Genomic DNA, 14,419 nt, shown 5'->3' with positions numbered 1-14,419 from the left:
AATCTTTATGGACCAGAAACCCAACTCCACCTTCACTCCTTTCACTGTTTCCATTGGTGTACAGCAGATTTCCACTTGATAAACTTATAAGTGATTCATTTCTTCTTCTTGTTTCAGCCAAACCGATGATATTCCAATTCATATTTTCTAATTCCTTTTCCAGCTCTAATATCCTGTCTTCACAGATGAGTGATCGTACGTTATAACAGGCCAAGTTCAATTTCCGTGCATGGCAGCCTGGTCGTACCCAGAGATTCTTAGCACCCTCTGCTTCCACTCTGATCCTCTCGCTGCCATAAGAGGGAGAGTGAAAGCTGCTGGGGACTGAGGGCCATTTGTATTGTTGTGCTCTCATTGCTGGAGGGTTTGGTCTTTTCCTCTTCAAGCTGACCAGGCGTCTTGAAGAGAACCACTCTACACGTTCGTTGCCACCTAAGTGACGTAACAGGGCTTACCATCGAGAAGGTGTGCATGAGTGGATTTTAGGGAGGCAGGCCAACCGGACTTCTCCTAAATCTTCTGTAATAGAGAGATATTGGATCCATCAGTGTTTTAGGCTGAGTGTCTGATAACACACAGGATACCTGTTCCCCTCTAAGCCCCTGAGCAAGCTAAGAGTAGAGTAACTTGCTTCTTGACCTAATGGTAGCCAAGCATTCTGATCTCTTGCCAAAGCTATTGGCCACAACGTTTGCCCATCTCTGCTCCCACCTCTGTCCAAACCAGTTGGTTCTGTTGTCACTTCAGCCAAGGATAAAGCTGACCTGCTAGCATCTCATTTTTCTTCCAACTCATGTATCAATTATCTTGGTAAAACACCTCCCACCATCCCCAACATGCTCCATTCAATGCCGCCTGTGGTCTTCTGTCAAAAGAATTTTGACGAATCTTGATGCTAAGAAAGCTCCAGGTCCCGATGGCATTTCTCCACTTGTTCTCAAAACCTGTGTTCCTGAACTTACTCCTATTCTTTTTTCATTTTCTTATTCCAAAGGCGTCTTTCTTCTGCTTGGAAATTTGCTCATATCCAGCCAGTTCCTAAAAAGGGTGATAAATCTCTCCCATCCAATTATCGTCCCATTGCAATTACTTCTACTCTTTCTAAAGTAATGGAGAAATCAATTAACTGCCAACTCTTATTAAACTACCTAGAAACCTTCCGTCTGATCAACGATCACCAGTATGGATTCCGTCAGTGTTGATCCACTGGTGATATTCTAGCTTATGTTACCCATTTAAGGACTAATTCAATGGAAAGGTTCGATGAAACACAAATAGTTGCTCTTGTCATCTCAAAGGCTTTCGATCGTGTTTGGCATAAAGGTCTTCTAAACAAGCTTCCATCGTATGGTTTGCCAACTGTTTTTAGTAATTGGTTATCCAGTTTTCTCTCTGATCGCTCACTGAGGGTGATGGTAGATGGCTCTCTGTCTTCTAACTTCTCCAGTAATGCTGGTGTCCCCCAAGGTTCAGTTCTTTCCCCCACTCTTTTCCTCTTGTATATTAATGACCTTCTTCCATTGACTAGAAATCCTATCCGTAGTTTTGCCGATGATAGCACATTGCATTCCACTTTCCATTTTGAGAAACTTGTCCTGCTCAATCAGCTTCAACTTCTCGAAAATCTGCTACCAATTCCTTAAATGCCGATCTTCAGGTAATTCTCCAGTGGGGCAAAGACAACTTTGTTGATTTCAACCCCTCTAAAACTCAGTCTTGTCAATCTCGCAAAAAGGATTCTTCTGTTCCTATGCTTATCTATAGTGACACTCCGATTACTAGACAAAATAATATACAGTAAACCCCCGCTATTCGCGGTATCTGTATTCGCGGTTTCGCGATCGCCGATTTAATATAAAATGAAACCTAAAAAATGTGAATTTTAAAGCGCTGTGAATATTTTCCGCCATAAAAAAACATGGGCGTGGCTAAAATTATCTTTCCCGGTCAAAACAGCGCTCAGTGGGTGGGGGGAGAGGGGTGACAAAATCGCGAGCGTGAAAGTTTCTCGCTAATCCTTGTTCAATATGTGTTATGCGCTTGTTATGGAAGGTTTCGTCGTTTGCTTTTAATTTATATGCTTATAAATTGAATAAATTTATCAATTTATAAATTGATATGCTTACCAAAGTTAATAATCTACCGTTTTGCGGTGAAAAACAGACTTTTTCTGAGTGTGTTAACGGAAGAAGTAACTTTGTTGTGGACAAGTTCTTTCTAACCCCTACAAAAATATCACTACGAATAACAAGAGAAATGTGAAAATATCAAAGGTGATGACATTAGCGAATAAAATTGAGTTATTAGATAAAATTTCTAATTCCTCAGTGGCAAAACATTATAAAATCAACGAGTCAACGGTACGATCAATCAAGAAATCGGAAGAAAAAATCCGCCGTAGTGTCCGTGAAAACGCGCTAATTGCTTCAAAAATTTGCTCTGTAACTCGTGATGTTAAATTAGAAAAATGGAAAAAGCTTTAAATCTGTGGATAGAAGAACGAACTCAAAATAAAATTCCGTTAAATTCACTCATCATTCGTGAAAACGCAAAACTCCTTATCAACGCTTTAGCGAAACTGGTGATAGCACTGGCGGTATAGGTTTTTTAGCTAGCAAAGACGCTGGTTTGAAAGATTTGTTTGAAATTTCTAATAAATATTACTTTTAATATTAAATTGTTTCTTATTTTCATTTCGATACCATATGCTTGCATTTCACTATGTACTGTCTATGTATATAGTCATATTATGAAGGTGCATATAATACATACATAGACAAAATTTTAGACTAGTTTTTCTTATATATTTCATACTTTGGAACGGAACCCCTTTATTACTATGGGAGCCATAACTCAGTATTTGCGTTTTCGGTATTTGCGGCATTTCTCATGAACGTAACCCCCGCGAATAGCGAGGGTTACCTGTATCTCTTTTGAGGATTACCCTGACTTCTAATCTCTCTTGGCACAAGCACATTACAAATATTGCTTCCTTTGCATCTAAAAAACTTGGTTTTCTCTTTCACTCTCGGTGTTACTTTTCTTTAAACAGCTGCTCACTCTATAAATCGCAAATTCGCCCTGTCATGGAATATTGTTCCCACATCTGGGGTGGTACCCCCAAAACCTCTCTCGGGCTCCTTGATTCCATTCAGAAAAGGGCACAGGCTAATTAATGATTCGTCTTTAACATAGTGTCTCCACTCACTGTCTCATAGACGTATTGTTTCTGCTGCATGCCTCTTCTACAGATACTTCCATGGGCACTGTTCTTCTGAATTGGCTTCTATAATTCCCGCTCTCTCTTTCAAAACAGTCCGAACACGTGCAGCACCAGCCAACATCCATTTACTGTCCAACTTCGAACTAACTTTTCATCTTCCTCATTTATTCATTCAACTGCCATTTTCTGGAACAACCTTCCTTCATACGTATTTCCTGTAAATTACAGTCTACAGAAGTTCAAGTCCAATGTCAACAAATATCTTCTTTCATCTTCTCAAACCAAGCACGTTACTAAGTACTATAGGTTCTAATATCTCTCGTGTTTGGGGTTTACATAAAAAAAAATATATATATATATACACACACCTCCAGATCACCTCGCAGGTACCTACTCTCCAGGTGCTGCAATTTGCAGACTTCAAGCCTTTCTTGGTAAGAGCATCCCTTTGTTCCCCTCACCAATCTTGTTGCCCTTCTTTGTACTTGTTTTAGCAACTCTATGTCCTTCCAAATATGAGGCCTCCAGACCTGTACACAGAACTCTAGGCGTGGCCTGACCATTGCCTTGTATAATGGGATAATCACCTCCCTGTCCCTGCTAGCAAAATTCCTATATATCATTGACAAGACTCCATGACCTGCCCTGGCAGCCCATCTGCACTGTTCAGCAAACTTTATATTTGACATCACAATTATCCCAAGGTCTTTTTCACTTTCCACTTCCCTGAGTGTATTACCACACAGTTGGTACGTATCTCTTGGGATATTGCTACCCATATGCAGTACTTTGCATTTGTCAATGTTAAACTTCAGTTGCCACTTCTCAGCCCATTTTCCCAACCTATCTAGAAGCAGTTGGAGTAGGATACTGTCTTTACTGTCGTTAACAACCCTGCCAACCTTTGTATCATCTGAAAACTTGGACATTAAGCTTGACATACCTTCATCAATATCATTAATGAATACAAAAAACAACAATGGGCTCAGCACTGGACCCTGGAGAACTCCACTAATAATATTTGTCCACGAAGAGCAGTGTCCATTGATTACCACTCTCTGTTGTCTCCCACTCAAGCATCCCTTTATCCATTGCAGAAACTTACCCTTAATGCCATACCTTTCCAATTTGCACAGCAGTCTTCCATGTGCAACAGTATCAAAAGCTTTCCTGAAATCCAAGTATATGATATCAAAATTATTTTTGACATTTAGTTCCTTTGTGACCACATCATAGTATCCAATCATATTAGTCAGACAAGACCTCCCTTTAACAACCCATACTGTGTCTTAACTATTACTGCAGTCTTGTTTAGATGATCTTGCAATGCTTCTTTAACCAGTGATTCCCTTATTTTCCCCGGAACACAAGTTAAACTAACAGGTCTATAGTTACTTGTGTCACCTCTTGAACCCCCTTTGTGAATTGGCGATACATTTGCACACCTCCCCTGCATCCAAGGAAGCTCTCTCCTTGGGTTTGCTTACTTCCTTTGCTGCCTCCTTTAATATAACTGGATAGATACTCACCCCAGGCATCTTTTTTATGTTTAACTTCAACGATTTCTTGTCCACTTTGCTCTCAGTTATTAAAAAATCACGTAGCTTCCTTTAGTTTGATAAACTTCTGGCACTCCCCTCATGGAATAACTCCTCATGTGTGAATGTAGATGCAAAATACTCATTCAGTTTATCAGCTACGTGAACATGATCATCAAATAGTCAACCCATCTATGTTAAGGGTTCCAAACTGATTCATCCCTTTCCTTCTAGAGTTTACATAAGTAAAGAACTCTTTGCTGTTTTTCTTTGCATCCTTTGCCAAAGATTACTCATAATCTGCCTTCACCTGCCTAACCTCCTTTGTGACTTGATTACAGACTAGCTTATATCTGCCATAGGGTTCTGTGTCACCTGATATTTTATATGCCTCCCATAATTTTTCTCCTCTGCCACAAGCCTCCAATTCAATTGACATCCATTTAGGCCTAAACCATGAACAGTATTTCTTAGTTGAAATGAAAAGCACAGTAGCCCCAAAATTAAATCCCTGAAGGCTTCCCATTTAGAATTCAATGTTGGCAACATCATCAGTTGGTCCCACTGTATATAATGTAAAAACTGTCTGAGAACCTGTAGTCACCTTTACGAAGGCAAAAGCCTTTTTAAGTAATTCCCATATCAGTAAATTGTGATTACTGTCGCCCAGTGGTTCCTTTATCTGCAAATTCTTAATGCATGAATAATCACTGCTCATAATCAGATCAAGAGTATTACTTCCCCTGGTTGCCTCTTGAACATGCTGCTGTAGAAAATAGTCATCCAATAAATTCAAAAAGGTCTTGCAAGTGTGTGAGTGACCAACCGCAAATTCAGTTGATATCTGGAAAGTTAAAATCCCCCATTACAAGATATTCTGATTTACTGGCCCACTATTTCTCTGCACAATTGCTCATCATACTCATCAGATTCATTAGGTCTATAACACACACCTATTCTCATTTTTCCTTTCCCAGTGCTTATGTCACACCAAACAGACTCAACATTGCATTGTCCACCAACATCAATTTGATGCAATTCCTTAGATTTTATGTATTTCTTATCTAACAGCATAGCCCCTCCTCCTCCCTTCCTGTCTTGTCTATCCTTTCTGTACACATTGTACTCCCTAAATTTCAATTCTGCGCTGCTTATGTATGTGTGACATAAGCAGTGCAGAACTGAAATTTGATATCCTGACATTATCTGCCTTTGATGTCTTGACTAGCACTTCAAGCTCACCAAATTTATTAACTATACTCCTAGCATTGGTGTACATGCAAGTATATATACATCTGTTTCTACTCTTAGTTACTCTAACACAGCCCATGTATTTTCTTGTTCCACTATGATTCCCAGCAGTCCTGGAAATCTCCATTGCCTTGCTTTCCAGGCTGTTGCTTATTCTAACAGAAGTACTGCAATAATCACTTTTGCCTCTGCCTGCGGCCACTGTTAACCTTTTAGTCTGTGTATCCCCCCAAGCTAGCAGTTTTTCGACCCACATAACAGTGCCTTGATAGCATCAGCAAATATTCTTGCTCCCTTTCTATTTAAGTGTACCCCATCCCTGTAGGAGTCTCTCCTGTCAACAAGCACAGACCAGGCTGAAAAAATTCTACCCCTTGAGCATTGCACAATCTCTCCAGGGCTGAATTGACCGACAAGGCTTTCATCATATACTCCCTCCTATTGTGTCTGGGCAGATTTGAAAGTATAAGTGCCATGCCCCAGACTGGTTAATAGAGTACAGCAAATACACAAGAAGAAGCTATATAAAAGTGGGCCAGGGTATACAGTGAGCACTGGAGTTATTTACTCTCCAAAGGAAATAACATTTATTCCATTGTATCACAAGTGTTTTTTTGCCATGCACATATATTTTGGTAGCTACTGCAATATTTCTAAATCCACATGCTTTAGCTTATTGTCTGAATTAAATTTATATCCTTCCAAATTCTCACTTAGCCACAAATATGAACTATGGTGAGTGAAAGAGTTAATGACATTACGCTCATATTCTGTTTGCACTTTATATTTCTCATTAAAGATGTGATTATAGAAATGATATGGCAAACTCCTATGTGCTTTTTAAAAATTTTTTTTTTCACTGAGTCACAAAAATGACAGTTAAAAAAATATATTAATGCATTTAATTAGTATTTCCTGCTATGCTTATTAGTCCACTTTAAATAGGATGTTACTATTGAATAATATTATTATATAAAATTATATTAAATCACATAAGGATACAGTCTACTCCGCTTTGGGTTCAGATTAGGAAAATCCTGCTGACTGAGACCCAGGCTCTCTAACCATGTAACTGATTCATCTTCTTCATCATGGTAAACTGATGACAGTTCTCCATTCACATTCAGAAAACTATTAAAACAAAGAAAGTTGAAAATTTCAATATAACAAAAAAAAAAAAAAAAAATTTTCAAAGAAAAAACAATACTTGATGTGTTTATGAACTGCAATATACAAAGTAATTAACAAAAAGTAAACACATATATGCAATACATATGACAGTAAATTCTCAAGTGCCAATGATAGATTAAATCATTTTTAAAAATTTGTCACTCATATAAATCTGAATGACAAATACCAGAGGATTTCTTTTCAGTGAAAATCCACCATTCATTTGGGTAGGAAAGTTACTCACCAGAATACAGCAGACTCTCGATTTATTGGGACACTTCAAGACTCGAAATAAAAAAATAAAAAACCCCCCCAAACCAGAAATCACAAAATTCAAGTAATAACTAGAATAGCTATAAACAGATGTTTTGGAAGTCGTAAATAAGCGACATTATAAAATCATCACTGGGAGATTATTATCTTGCAACCCCCACTTGTTTTCATATCCGAAACACAAAAAAAAAAAAAAAAAAAAAAAAAAAACCCCAAATGTTTAGTTTGTTGCTTCGACTGTTGTGTTTTGTCACACCGCAAAGAGAAAATTTGTTTCATTATTTACGTCAGGGATAACTAAATTTTTTTTTCCGTTTAGAAATCAAGAAAATGATGGGTAAATGCAAACGAGTTGCACTTTCAATTAAACAAAAACTTGAAATTATTCAAAAGTTTGAAAACAGTGCATCCGCTAAATCTCCAAAGAACCAATGATGACCAAACCATGTGTGAAATTGTAAAAAAAAAAATAAAGGAAAGCATCGTATTGGACATGCGAGTAGTGCATGGTAAGTTTTTTTTTTTTTTTTTTTTTTTTATTAAGCACCATATTTTTCACGTAGGTTGCTGAAAATTTTTGGATATATCCATTGCCATATTTTTTACGTGGTTGCTGAACATTTTTGGATATACTGTAGTAAATCCTCGACTTACATAATTTCAAACTTATGTTAATTTTTTTTCTTTTTTAGGATTGTAAAATTTAAAACAGAATAATAATAAGTAATCAATAATGATGATCATGGCATACAAATTCCATAAGCAGGATATGGAGTAACAAGCTTAAAAATAGGAACGAAGAGAAGATTTTTAGATTTTTTTTTATATGACTGAAGGTTTCAGTGAAGGGGACATGCATTTCACTATAATAATGTAAAATCCCACAGAATTCCAACTATCGGTATTTATCGCAAATGCAATACTATTGAGTTTACTACCTGTTTATAATTAGAAGCACTAACAGAAAAGCCCAATAACCCGGAAAGTGCAAATTGTTTTTGCTTCATGGCAGTGACCTCCAGAAATGTGCTTTAGTAAAATGTGAGCTCGCGTGGGGTGATAATGGCGAGTTTGCCTTAACCCTGTGAAGTTCTTTACAGAAAATTTCATTTTGACCATTATTATGGTGCTGACTAAGAGAATAAGTGACAGCAGTACTAGTAAACCTATCAAAAAAAAAAGCGATCCAGTCGGATCAGAAAATTAAAATAAGGATGTTTGAAAATGGTCAAACACGAACAAGTATCATGCAGAATTTAGATCTGTCAGTGTCAACAGTGAATGCAATAATAAAGGAGAAAAACAGAATACGAGAAACGGTGAAGCGATCGGCACCAACGAAGTCAACTATGATAACCAAGGCTATGAAATACATATCAGTTTTTACTGTACAGTTTCTTCCTTTAATAATGTTTTCTTTTCTTATGTACCATTCTAGCAACTTCACCGCTATCACCAGATAAAGTTTTTAATTGAACAATTAAAAATATATAACTATTTTTCTTCATTCTTCTGAGGATATTATGTGGTTTTTGTAATTTTGGCATATCACGGATATAGGAGCAATGTTTTATTAGTCATTCCCGAGTTATGTAAGAATTCCTGGAATGTATGTCGGGGACTTACTGTATTTTTGAATTAACCAGAAAATCGATTATCTGGGATCTTTATTTTACCATCTATCCCGGAAAATTGAGCGTCTACTGTATTCTGGCGTACCACAACAAAGCATCTTGGCAGTTGACTTAACTCAATTTCAGATATCATACCTAAATTTTGATATCAAGTCATTGTGTTGTTTGATATACAAAATTCAGATTTCACCAATGACAACAACAATTTTCGAAAATTGTACCTTCATTACCATCACGGTAACCACAGTAATTGCTCTTGTGTATATACAGCATAGCTGGCAACGTTTAGATATAAGAATTCTTAAATCTTTAATACAAAAGCCTTTCTAGGGTTCAGGATTTTTTTCCATATTAATAATAATAATAATAATAATGAGTGTCGTACAGTGCAGTGGAAAAATCATACATGTTTCATGTTATTATAAACTGTAATAAATTACACTTCTTAAAATTATATCCTTAATTTTTATGTCAGAAAAGATTCCTCCCTACTCCACTCCATATTATTGCTTTATGGAACTTTTTTGTATAACTTTCACAAATCATCCAATTTCTCACCAAGCTCTGCCAAACTCACAATGTCATGTCTCTCCTTCTGCCAGATAGAGAGAATACACCATCATTCATTTGTTTCAGGGTTTCAGATACCTGAATCAGATCCTCCTAAGGCAGGAGTATCCAACCAGCGACCCATGTGCAGTCTGCACTGATAGGCATCACAACCTCTAAGTGTTATCCACCCTCAACAAAATTAAAATTATTTTGCTATTATTGCTAATATAGCAATAAGAAAATAGCTTCACATTGACTTTACTTCTGAAAATATCTGTTTTTAATAATTGATTTTTCTGTATTTCTATCTATGTTTTATGCATTTTCCTTAATATTTAACATTATTATAAGAAGGGTAACTATATAACAACTATGGTCAAATATCAGAAATTAACATTTGTTTTCATAAAAATAATTTAATTTAATGTAACCCTCAACAAAAATTCCTAAGAGAACTACTTGCTACACTGGTCCATTCTAAAGTAAGCCCATTTATGACTATTCTATCTCTTGTTCTTCAGCCAGTCCTACTCAAAGTAAGAATTTTACCTATAATTTGAATTTGTTTCAGTTTACACAATAACCTATTGCTGGTTATACTTATTTTGGTTATACAGTTTTGACATTGTATATCTAGACCTAAAGTCTAGATATACAATGTCAAAACTATTTCTTGCATATAACAGTTTTATGATTTCACCATAATTTACCAGATTGGTCAGAAAGACCCCCCCCCCCTCTCCCCAACAGCACATTTATGAACTGCTATGACCCCTTTAAGATTTCTATCTTAACTAGGTGCTCATGCAGAAAAGCTTTCTGCCAACATATTAGCATTAGCATTGTTATGAGAAAAGCTCGAAATGAAGTTGAAGAGGCTTTCTAAATGTGATTTATCCAAATGATCTTCTGGACAATCAATATCTGGACCTTTATTATGTGAAAAAGTGATTTTTTTTTCAATACAAAATTAAATGGAGACCCAACAGTATCAGACAAATTGAAATTCATGGAGTAGTAAAGCTTTCAGCCTACATATTAGCATTAGAAGAGGCATACGATGCAAGAAAGCAAGCTTATACAGCATCAGCCAAAAAAAAAAAAAAAAAAAACCCCACCCCCTCCCATTTATTCCAAATGCCTGTCAAGTTCAGCCTTAAATTTATTTAGGCTATCAACTTTCCACAATAAAAGATGGAAGTCTGTTCCACCAATCAACCACATACTGGCTAAAGGCAAATTTCTGCACATCTATTCTACAAATATCTTTCCTCAATTTGAATCTAAGCTCACTCAGGTTTTTAATCTGAGCAAGAGGAAGAATCCCATCAGCATTCAGCTTGCTCAAACCATTCAAGGCCTTATACATCTCAGTCAGATCACCTCGCGGGTGCCTACTTTCCAGGCACTGCAATTTGCAGAACTTAGCCTTTCTTGGTAAGAGCATCCCTCTGTTCCCCTCACCAATCGTGTTGCATTTCTCTGTACTTATTCTAGCAACTCTACATCCTTCCTAAAAAGGCCCCCAGACTTGTATACAGTACTCTAGGTGTGGCCTGACCACTGCCTTGTACAATGGGATAATCACCTCCCTGTTTCTGCTAGCAAAATTCTTATATATCATTGACAAGACTCCACGACCTGCCCTGACAGCTTGCCTGCACTGCTCAGCGAACTTCATATTTGACTGCACAATTACCCCCAGATCTTTTTCACTTTCCACTTCCCTGAGTGCAGTACCACATAGTTGGTATGTTTCTCTTGGGTTATTGCTACCCATATGCAGTACTTTGCATTTGTCAATGTTAAACTTCAGCCCATTTGCCCAACTTGTCCATCCAGTTGAAGTAGCATACTGTCTTTAACAATCCTGCCAACCTTTGTATCATCTGCAAACTTGGACATTAATCCTGATATACCTTCATCAATATCACTGATGAATACACAAAACAACAGGCTCCGCACCTAACCCTGGGAAACTCCACTAATAACACCTGTACATGACCAGCAGTGTCCATTGATTACCACTCTCTGTTGTCTACCACTCAACCATCCCTATATCATTGTAGTAACTTACCCTTACCGCCATATCTCTCCAATTTGTACAGCAGTCTTCCATGTTCAACAGTATCAAAAGCTTTCCTGAAATCCAAGTATATGACATCAAAATTATTTTTGATACTCAGTTCCTTTGTGACCACATCACAGTAGTCAGACCAGACCTTCCTTTAACAAACCCATGCTGTGGCTTAACTATTACTGCAGTCTTGTCTAGATGATCTTGCAATGCTTTTATATGATGCAAGAAAGCATACTTATACAGCATCAGAAAAAAAAAAAAAAATAATAATAAATAAATAAATAAAAATAAAATAAATCCCATTTCATCCATCCATTCACTTCAAAAGCTTGTCTAGTAACTTAAATAAATTCAATTCTTCCTTGAATTTATTTAAGTTACCAACTTCCACAATGTCAGATGGAAGTTTGTTCCTGCAATCAACCACCCGCGGGCTAAAGGCAAATTTCCGCACATCTATTCTGCAAATTTCTTTGTCGAATTTGAATTTATGCCCCTGCAGATGCATAAGATTAAGGACCAAGAGGAAGAATCCTATCAGCATTGAGCTTGCTGAAATCTTTCAAGGTCTTATACACCTCAATCAGATCACCTAGCATGCTAATCTCCAGATGCTGCAATTTGCAGAACTTAATCCTTTTTTGGTAAGTTGAAGCATATCTTCAGCAAATGCTTTCATACAAACATTGACGTTGTTTGAAGAGAAAGAAAGATACGATGAAGATTTACAAAGCTGATAACACTGGTTTAAACAGGAAAGCACTACCCAGCAGATAATTAGCCTCATGCAATGAAATTATTACGCCAGGGTATAAAACAAGCAAAGAATGTATAACCATAATGATTTGTGCCAATCACATGCAGACACTGATTGCACTGTTTCAGTTGCCAAGTTAAGATTTTTTTAACTTTTATTGGGAAGTTAAAAAATCTTAGATGCTACGAAGAGGTAAGACACCTCCCACTTAAGTATGATCATAAAAAAAAAAAAAAAAAAAAAAAGATGCATGAATGGTGAAAATTTCAGCATTAGCAAAAGGCACATGATGAAAGAAACCAAGCTTATACAGCATCAGCCAAACCCACCCCCCTTATTCCACCCATCCACTCACTCCAAATGTTTGTCAAGTTCTGCCCCGAATCTATTTAAGCTATCAACTTCTACAACGACAGATGGAAGCTTGTTCCAGCAACAACCCACCCGCTGGCTAAAGGCAAACTTCCGCACATCTATCCTACAACTGTCTTTCCTCTATTTGAATTTATGCCCTCTCAGGTGATTATTCTGAGCAAGAGGAAGAATTCCATCAGCATTGAGCATGCTCAAACCATTCAAGGCTTTATACACCTCAGTCAGATCACCTCGCAGGTGCTAGTCTTCAGACACTGTAATTTGCAAAACTTAAGCCTTTCTTCTAAGAGCAACCCTTCGTTCCATTCACTAATCTTGTTGATCTTCTCTGTACTCATTCCAACAGCTCTACATCCTTCTTAAAACGAGCCTCCAGACCTGTATACAGTACTCAAGATGTGGTCTGACCACTGCCTTATACGAGGGGATAATCACCTCCTTATCCTTGGTAGAAAAATTCCTGTATATCACTGACAAGACACCATGAGCTACTCTTGCAGACCGTCTGCACAATTACCCCAAGTTCTTTTCATTCTCTACCTCTGTGAGCGTGGTACCACAGAGTTGAAACATTACTCTGGGATTACTGCTTCCCATATGTAGTACTTTACATTTGTCAATGTTAAACTTCATCTTCCACCTCTCAGCCCAACTTTTCTAGATCCTGTTGCAGCAGTGTACTGTCATTAACAACCCTGCCAACCTTCATATCGTCTGCAAACTTTGACATTAAGCCTGATATACCATCATCAATATCATTTATAAATACAGAAAACAACATTGGATCCAACACTGAACCCTGAGGGACTCTACTAATAACATTAGTCCACGAAGAGCAGTGCCCATTGATTACCACGCTCTGTCTTCGCCAACACAACCATCCCTTTATCCATAGCAGCAATTTGCCTCCAATGCCACACTGCTCCAATTTGTGCAGCAGTCTTCCATGTGCAACAGTATCAAAGGCTTTTCTAAGAACAAATATATGATATCAAAGTTATTCTTTGCATCCAGTTCCTTTGTGACTACATCATAATATCCAATCAAATTAGTCAGACAAGACTTCCCCTTAACAAACCCATGCTGTGTCCAAGCTTTAACTGAAGTCTTGTCGAGATGACTGCACAGATTGTTCATTTACCTACACGAATAAAGGACAATCCTAACCATGCAGCCAACATGTTTGATCTTTTTCTCACAAACAACCCTCCCTTCTAAGTACACGGTCGAAGTGAGTGGTTCTTTAGGCACCTCAGATCACAACTTGGTGATTGTCTCTTGCGAGATTTCTTTTCTTCTTTTCCTTGGTCAGATTAGTTTCAAAACTACTGATGTCAACGTTTGCTCAGATTTTGTCAGTGATATTATTCTTGTAGGAATCTATTCCACACTCCACTTTAAAATCTTGACCTTTAGCTAAACCTTGGTTTTTGAATAAATGTGCTAAAGCTGTTCAAGAGAAGAATATTGCATATCGTAACTGGCTTGTTTACCAATCCTTCAGTTTCATTTTCTGCCTACACCAAAGCTCTCAACAATTGTAAAGCAGTTATTAATCAGTCCAAA

General features: G+C 37.3%; 1 protein-coding gene across 1 annotated transcript in view; it reads right to left on the bottom strand.

Annotated features, from left to right (window-relative positions):
* Positions 1-14,419, bottom strand: part of hd (humpty dumpty) — a 117,439-nt gene that overhangs the window by 41,341 nt on the left and 61,679 nt on the right. Inside the window, exon 6 of the mRNA XM_090379416.1 lies at positions 7,015-7,143. Coding sequence (XP_090235542.1) covers positions 7,015-7,143 — 129 coding nt within the window. The remainder of the gene's footprint in view (positions 1-7,014; positions 7,144-14,419) is intronic.

This window comes from Mastigoproctus giganteus, chromosome 8 (assembly GCF_048544385.1).
Source record: "Mastigoproctus giganteus isolate SK-2022 chromosome 8, ASM4854438v1, whole genome shotgun sequence".
Lineage (NCBI taxonomy): Eukaryota > Metazoa > Arthropoda > Arachnida > Uropygi > Thelyphonidae > Mastigoproctus > Mastigoproctus giganteus.
Note: the sequence above shows the minus strand (reverse complement) of the source record. Positions and strands in the feature narration are given on the sequence as shown.